At 39.5% G+C, this 8,593-nt stretch overlaps 1 protein-coding gene across 1 annotated transcript in view; it reads left to right on the top strand.

Annotated features, from left to right (window-relative positions):
* The first annotated feature begins 2,901 nt into the window (after positions 1-2,901).
* The window catches only part of adamts20 (ADAM metallopeptidase with thrombospondin type 1 motif 20), a 134,184-nt gene continuing 128,492 nt past the window's right edge, over positions 2,902-8,593 (top strand). Inside the window, exons 1-2 of the mRNA XM_015382335.1 lie at positions 2,902-3,335; positions 3,436-3,797. Coding sequence (XP_015237821.1) covers positions 3,245-3,335; positions 3,436-3,797 — 453 coding nt within the window. The 5' untranslated portion in view covers positions 2,902-3,244. The remainder of the gene's footprint in view (positions 3,336-3,435; positions 3,798-8,593) is intronic.

The raw sequence follows: 8,593 nt of genomic DNA, 5'->3' as shown, positions 1-8,593 counted from the left end.
AGCCTGTTAATACTTATAAGATGACATTTTCTCATCCAAAACGAGGGAACATTGGATGTTTCTTTTCCCACAAACTATCTAAATGGTTCAGTATTCTCGGTCCTCTTATGGTCTCTTCTTTTAATCTTACCTTATCTTACCTTTGCAAAAGGATTTAGATTTGTATGTAAGGTAGCCGAGATTTTTTTTGGCTAGGGTTAGGGTTGGTCCAATTTCTTTTTTGTTATTTTTTTTATGAGAGTTCAATCTGAAAAACTCACACAAAGAGAAAAGACAATAAGGAGAAATTTATTGATACAATTACTTTGTCTTTGGCGCTCAGACCTCGGCAGGAAACATAGCACTTAATTTTGATGGATATGCATGAACATGAGCAAAGAAAAGGGCTGTTTCCCCCCAGGCCTAAAACTGGTGGTAGAGTATAGATAGATGAAGTTAGTCAGTCTGTAGACTGCTGGTTAGCAAGACGGTATGCTGAGCTTTATGGGGAGATCCAGTGGATTGTGTGAGCTGATTCTAGTGCTTCACGTAGGGACCTGGAAGATGGAAGTCCAGTTTGGATAACACAGGTTGAGAGAACCTGTCCATGATGAGCAAGCATGGAGCAACAGTGGAGAGGAAAATCTCCCCGTTGGGAAGAAACCTCTGGCAGAACCAGGCTTAACATGGACCGGTTAAGATGAGACAGGGAACGCAGTGAGAGTCCAGGAGGAATGGCACTCTGATGAAGCTTTAGCTACGATGGTGGAGGAAGGGCTGGAGGTGGGTTGAAATGGCGTCATCTGAATGAAGTCACAAAGCGCATCCGCCGCCTGCGCACAGGAGAAGACAGGTGCATATCGGAGGCCTTTTAAGATGAACTTTGGATGCCGATTGGCTTTCGTCGATGTGTGGTTCAAAGCTGATTGTCTGTGTAACAGGTGAATGTATGAGAATCAGTGAGTTTCTTCAGTTGAACTTCCGCCTAGCCTCCATGAAACACACACCTGTGGTAATGAAAAGGCATTATCTCATGTTTTAACCAATTTTAAAGAAGCAGTAACTGCATTTTGCCTCTTGAGTACAAATTCATTGCAACAGTAGTAAAACAGGAAGTCAAGGAATGAGTAAATAATTAATTTAGAGTTTTTATATAAATTTTTATTAAAGAAATCATAGGTTAAACTGAAAATGTATATCTTCTGTAAGTCTCAGATTCAATAGGTGTTATTGAAAATGTAAATACTTTCATTTTTTCAAATTGCATTTTAAATTAGACCTTGTGGTTTCATTTTATTCTTCTGCTAATATAATTTGAGGAGAGAAATATTATTCAGTTGAATCCAGCATAAGCCCTTCATTCCAACTATGCTTGATCAAAAAAAAATTTTTTAAGCCAAGTCTAGAAATTAGACAGATAAAACACAGATTGAAACTGTTAGCAAATTAGAGGAGCATCCAGTTTAATTTTCAAAATTTGAAGAACCACCAGTAGACCTAAATTCTAGGAGTAAAGTGCTGTTAGGAACATAAGAAACAATCAGAGCTCTGATACTTGACGGTGCTTGAATATTTAGGGGTTTATACATGTGAAGAGGAATTTTAAATTGTTTTTATATTCACATTATTCCAAAGGTGAATTAATCAAAATCCAGCAATCTATGTAATATGGGATTTTAATAAAAATCCTGATAAAAATGACATCAATGTTTAAGTTATTCTTGGAATTCAATTTAATACCATGCAAATGAAGTGATTGACTTTTGCAATGGTAAAAATGTTTTACATAAGAAAAATAGCTTATGCCATTTAAAAAAAAAAAAGATGTGTGTTAAGTAGAGACCCAATTAGAGGAGTCAAGACCTTGAGTTTGATCCACCTGCCACAGACCACATTGATGAAGGGGTGAGGAATGTGACCATCTCTATTGTTTTTAAAGCCTTTTTCCATTCACTTTTTTTTTCTTCGATCAACTTTCAATTAATACACTTAAATGCAGGACTATGAACCTCCAGCTACAGAAACATTTGTGTAACTTGCCCTTCTTGTATAGGGTAGAAATGATCTGTGGCAATTGTGATACTGGTTGCATGCAGTTGCCCAGGACATCATTAAAAATGTGGAAGGAGCCCTCCTTCCACAAGCAACAGATGAAAAATGTTTCCTATAGTGCTTTATTTGTGCAATGGTAGTCAGTGGGGAATCAGAACCCCCATGTTTTGAGCAATCACCCCTTATCTGCAACGAGAACAGGGAGTTTAGCTTAGGACTGCAAAGCAGAGCATTTTAGAAGGAGTATGTCTAACCCAATGCTTGAAATAAAAAGAGAAGAAAGATTTAGGTCTTAATTGCATGTAAACTAAAATCACAATTAAAAGTAGCTCAGAGTTCATATGTTAAACTGTTTCTTTCCTAAACAGACCTCCTTCACGCTGAGCCTGGTTCTGCTCAGTGCACGGTGGAGAGTTTTTCCTCTCCACTGTCACTGCAAGGATGCTCAGAATGAGGACTTGATGCAAAGTCAACAACAATGCAAGGGAATAGTGTCGCTTAGCTCATGCAGCAGGCAAGTATTCTGCAAAGTCAATAACTGAATGCACTCAGCTAGGTTTCCTTAGATAGAAGACTAAACCAATCTGTCTTTATGCTTTGATGTGTAAATGATCAATGATGTGAATTGCACTTTTTTACAAAAAAAAAAAACTGAAAGTATTGAGAGAAATTAGACATTTTATTTCAGCTGAGGCTGATTTTTCAATTATTTATCATTAGTTTCTTTTTTATTTATTTATTTTTTTACAATGACCATTCTACTCCTGAGCATTAACGTTCGCATGGTGCGCGCACAAACCATTGGCTCTGGATCTTCTAGGGGCGTTGCTTGGCGTTATTGAGAGCTTTGGGTGCACCGGGGGTGCTCAAGGGATGGCCAGAGGAAAGCTTACTTGGCACTGATCCCTCCTTTCAGCCAAAGACTGCAGTTTACATTTGGCAGCAGTATTTTTTTTTTTATTGTGCCGGGAGGGATGAATGTGTCATAAACACGGAGGATTTGCAGAGGCCAGTGGGTGCGCGTTTTAACAAAGCGATGAGGCCAATGCACTTTGCAAGAGTTGCGCTGCAGAGAGCCTCCTCGGATCTCACGACCTGTTGCTGACAAGCTTGGGAATAAGGAGAAGGAGACGGAGAAGTTTGGGAAGCCGCGCCGAGCCGCTCGGCAGAGACGGAGGGAAGCGCCTTGGACGGATTCTTCGCGGAGGAAATCATGCATCTTGCAATCTGGCTGGTTGGACTAACGTGTCATTTATCAGCACTGGTCAGGGAGACTCTACAGTACCGATTGCATCCGAAACAAGGTAGATCTAATTCTAACCGGGTTCCTTTTGAAGGTATATTTGTATTATAGTGACACTTTGATGCTGCTGCTTCTCTTCTGATTCTCACATTGTGTTGCAGAAAACTTCATAAAGCAGCTGTCATCTTATGAAATCATCACACCGCTCAGAGTGAATGACTTCGGAGAATCATTCCCCCACAATCTGCACTACAGAAGGAGGCGCAGGAGTTTAAATGATGACCTGTCGGGATTGCGGCTTCTCTACAGGATCGACGCGTTTGGGGAACGTTTCCATCTCAACCTGAGCGCAGACTCCAGCTTCATTGCGCCCTCTTACTCGGTGACACACTTGGGAGCGGAGGGGAGCAGCTACACCGACACGAACTTCCACGACCCCGGCGATATGCGGCACTGCTTCTTCCGCGGGCACGTCGACTCGAAGAGCGAGCACCCCGCTGTGTTCAGTCTGTGCACTGGCCTGGTGAGTCCTATTGGATCCCGTTATTACGAAAAATAAAAACAACAAAAATATGATTTCCTTTCTTGAAGCGACTTTGATATGCTTTCTTTATTTTCAATGGATCCCATTCATGCATGTCCTCCAGAGCCCACAGTCTGTGAGTGAAGCGTGTATAACAAGAGCAAGTGTTTCTGACTAATGACACAAGGACGCATGAACTCTGTTAGATGTGATGCGCTCCGGTGTTTGAGACTGAGGCGGATCTATCCCCTGGAAGAATGTCCTCTGATCATCACCAAAATGCTGTATATGGAAGAGATTTTACCTAAACACACCATCTCCAGTGTGAAACATGGTAATGGTTGCATCATACTGTGGGAAGCTTTTCTTTAACAGGAGAATTGGTAAAAGGTGGTGGGTTAAAGGAGGAAGTTTTATCCAGGCATGTTAAAAGTTGCAGAAAGATTTGAAATGAGGCGTTCAGGGTTACCTTTAAGCAGGAGGAAATCATGGAACATACATCAAATTAATATTCCTATCATCTAAAGGCCCAGTTCAGCCACAAATGCAATGGAGAAATGACACAATGATAAAAAAAATGACTTCTTCTTTAGTTTGATCAACTTTAAGCTTTTTTGCAAAAAAAAAAAAAAAATGCAAATTCTGTATTTAGATAAAACAAAGACCTGAACCCTCAAATTTTGTAAGACGGGTAATTAGAACGGCATGAAAATATTTGAAAACTGTGTTTTTGCCTTTTATGCAAAGAAATGTAAAACTTTCAGGGGTATGATGGATCAAGATCAGAATTATTTGGCCTTCAAGAATGACACATTTTCCTTGGACCCTATTGGCTACTTTTTGACTAATTTTCGTTCCAATAACTGAAAAATTTCTGAGTGATGTATTTTTATTTGCAAAGACATAAAAAGACAGGAAAAGACAGCTAAATTCAACTGATGAGCCAGTGTTTTGTCTACACATACCAGATAATTTAGGTGAGATTCAGGTACGATTTGTATCATTTGACATATTTTTTCTGGTACTATGTCAAGAAACAAGTTTACATGTTTTGCTAAATCTATGATGAAAAAAAATGAAACACAGCTTAATAGACTTGATATATTTAATGTTTAGCTGGCAGAGCTGCTTTTAGAGAAGTTTCAAAAGGGTGGTCAGTTACTGAATATCTGGATTATCAGAATATCTGATAATCCATCCATCCATCAATCCATTCTGTTTCAAAGAGGGGGGAGTGTTGGCCTAATAGTTAGAGCAGTGAACTTGTGTTCTGAGAAGGTTGCAAGTACTTGGTTGGATCCCCACAGCCTGGAGTCTGTTAACCCCACTGCTCCCCAAGGGGAGCGGTTAAATGCAGAGGTAAATTTCTCCAGTTTGAGATCAATAAAGTTAATCCATCCATCCGTTTTCTATCACGCTTATTCCAAGCCTATTCTCAAGGGGTGCTGGTGCCTATCTCCAGCTGTCTACGGACAAGAGGTGGGGTACACCCTGGACAGGTCGCCAGTCTATCTCAGGGCAGTACAGAGACAAAAAAGGACAAGCACAACTATTCAAGGAGAATTTAGAGAAGCCAATTAACCTAAGAGTCATGTTTTTGGACTGTGGGAGGAAGCCGGAGTACCCGGAGAGAACCCATTCATGCACAGGGAGAACATGCAAACTCCAAGCAGAAAGACCCCAGGCTGGGAATCGAACCTTGAACCTTGTTGCTGCAAGGCTGCTGCCCAACAAAATAGTCCTGGATAAAGCGAGAGTTGATGAGTATGAGTACAAGTACGGGTGCATTAAAGAGAAAGTGTGCCTAACTCCATGTGCTTGTGTTAAGGACTGTTTATGGTATATTTCCTAACCTTCTGAGGACCAGCAGACCATGTAGGGACAGGGGGCTTTATCTAATGTGGTAAATCCCCTATTTTTAATGTTAGTAAGTCAGTTTAGAGGTATGATGTGATTTCCTAGGTGAAGGTTAGGGAATATAGTGATACTTGTTTGAGTTAGGGCAAATTTTAGGGTTAGGCATTAATACCCTAATTAAAATGAATGTAAGCCAATGTCAAGTTTTAATATAGATGGAAAAACAACTATGTGTCTTTGTATGTTTATATATTTGTTTATTTTACTTATTTAGGTGCGTTTTTGCTAACCCTGTGAGGACCAACAGGCCTTTTGGGGTATAATTTTGAACCATATAGAGTCAGTTTAGAGGTACAATGTGAATTAACTTTAGGTGATAGTGGTTATATTCAGGATAAATGTCAGGGTTACATAAAACAAATGTAAGTCCATGGAAAGTCTCAATATACAAACCTCTGTGTGTGTGTTTTGTTTTAACTGCATTAAGGCTATGTTTTTTTATTTTTTTCTATAAACTAGAGAAATGGGAAAATATTCTTGTCTACATAGCATGGGAATCCTGGTGTTCAACTGATTTAGTTTGCTGACTCCTGTGGGGAGAGTCTGATAGCTGCTGAAGGGGATGACTTCATGGGTCACATGAGGTTACTGGACCAGGAGCAAGGGGGTTGACCCCAGAGGGACCAAAGGGATCCAATGTGGGGGGTGGGTAAAGAGTGACCGTAGACTTCAAGCCTAACTATCCCCGCATCTATTTCGGTGATGCGATTCTTATTTTTGGACAAGTGCAGCAAGTACAATTTAGACTGTAACAGGTGCACTTTTTGGCTCAAAAAGTAAATCAAAAATACATTTATGTTCATCTTAATTTCTCCATTTCAACCATGAGGTGACATGCACCATATGGTTAAATAGAATTTAATACCCCAATAGGTTTTCTTCCTTTTTTGTGAAAATACCACCCTCTGAGGATAACTACACAATAGACATGGCACCAAAGGCTGCTGGGTCATAAATGTGTCTGCAGCTGATCACTGGGGCTTGCCGGCCTGGGCAACATTTTGCGGAGATGAGGTAATTAAGGAATAATCAAGCCATAAAACAAATGGGTCATTCTAGGAAAATTGCAGTTTCCTCTTTTCGTCCAGAGTTACTCAAAGCTATCCCCGGGGGAGATTGGGCAGAGAGGTGGGGGGTTTTAGAGTGTGGGGATAATTTTGCTCTTTTTAAGTGAACTTGCTGTGATGGACAGGAAACAAAAAAAAAACCTCTGCAAAGAAGATGACTACTAATGCAGGTTGCAGGAACTTAAGGATTGCTCACACCGTGGGAAATACTTTTCCCTGCAGAGCTGGCTTTCTCAGTTTGCTCCCATAATAGAGGAGTGTGGTGGGTCAATTTGCCCTGAGAAATGGTTCTGCCTTCTAAACGATGTAAAGATCCAATTCCTGCCTCTTTTGTGGGTCCTTTTACTTTAGAGGTCTAATGTTGGATCACTCAGCACAGATAAGACACAATAAAACACAATATCTGCCATGTCATTCATTTCAGTTTCTGGCTACTATGTAATGAGATCCTGTTCAGCTTTCTGCTTATCCAAATTTCTGGAAGATTTATATTTGAGCTAAAGGAAGCTCTGGAGCTGTGCCTCCTTCTAGCGAAGAAACAGATAATTGTCTGGTTCAAGTCCTGACAAACAAGTCTTGCAAGATTAAGTCTTATTATTGCAACAAACAGGCACCAGCCATTTTATATTTAATCATAAAGTGCTAAGATGTACAAGAATGTGATCTCACCTGAATGTTCTGTAATATGCAAGTGGCAAAAAACAAAAATCTTTGTAAACATGCCATATAGTCATGTCATTCCTATTCATCTATAGCCTAAAAATACATAGTTGATAAGAGAAAAATCTGCCAGCAGGAGACTGAAACCGAAAACCCATTAGATTCTTTATTTCTGCTCTTCATTTTCACAAAATGTTAACCAGATTGTCATGGCACAAATTTGAATTACTGCTTTAAAATGAGAGACTGGTGTTTGATGACACAGAGCATAATCCCAGATCTTCAGTTTGTCTGTAGGTTGGTCTTGCTAGCTTTAGACAGGCATTTTCTGGTTACATCCAAAATTGTGTTTCTTCCCCTCTGAGCTGATGATTCTAAATTTGTTCTTTAGATTTTAACATGACATAATTGGAACAAATGTGCTCCTAGTTTTATGACAAAAGTGATAGCTTCAAATTAAACAGATTAATTAGAATTGAGTCAGAATACACTTTATTAGTCACGTTTTGTGCATAAACAAGACATTTGAGTTTGGTTTCTTAAATTGAAAAGTCATGTTTTAAATTATGTCACCAAACTTTATATGCTTTCAGTTCTTTTAAATTTGAGAAGCAAATTAAAGTCAAGGTTGTTGATTGGTGTCAGGTAGGGTGGAGGTTTTTGAGGACCCAAATACAGAAAAGTTTGCAGATTTAATACATTTTCACAGGCAACTAAGGCCAAAATTGAAAAAAATTCTGAAAACTAAAATATAGAAGACATCAAGGAAAAACACAAATGAGGAACCAGGAACCGACAGAGTAATAAAATAACAAGAAACCAGCACTAAGTGAAGGCTGTGCTGAGCTTTAAAGCCTAGCACTCTGATGAGACTGATGAGCTCCACCTGTGTAGACTACAAAAGTTCTCCACCAAGATCCTCTTAGGAAGAGATGCATCACTAGCACTAACACACACACACACACACGGGAACCCTGACAGTTGGTGTGCTTCTTCAAATTCTGAGTTGTGATTGTTTTTTATGAATAGAAAAAAAAAACATTTACATTATTCCCTGTTTGACTGCCTATCACCAATCAGAGCCTATCAAAAATGGATTGAAGCATCCCTGGTACCTCTACTAAACATAGAATAAAGCTTTGAACTGCAAAA

This window comes from Cyprinodon variegatus, unplaced genomic scaffold (assembly GCF_000732505.1).
Source record: "Cyprinodon variegatus isolate N-32 unplaced genomic scaffold, C_variegatus-1.0 Scaffold255, whole genome shotgun sequence".
In the NCBI taxonomy this organism is placed as follows: Eukaryota; Metazoa; Chordata; class Actinopteri; order Cyprinodontiformes; family Cyprinodontidae; genus Cyprinodon; species Cyprinodon variegatus.
The sequence above is the reverse complement of the archived record's forward strand: the minus strand, read 5'-3'. Positions and strand labels throughout refer to the sequence as shown.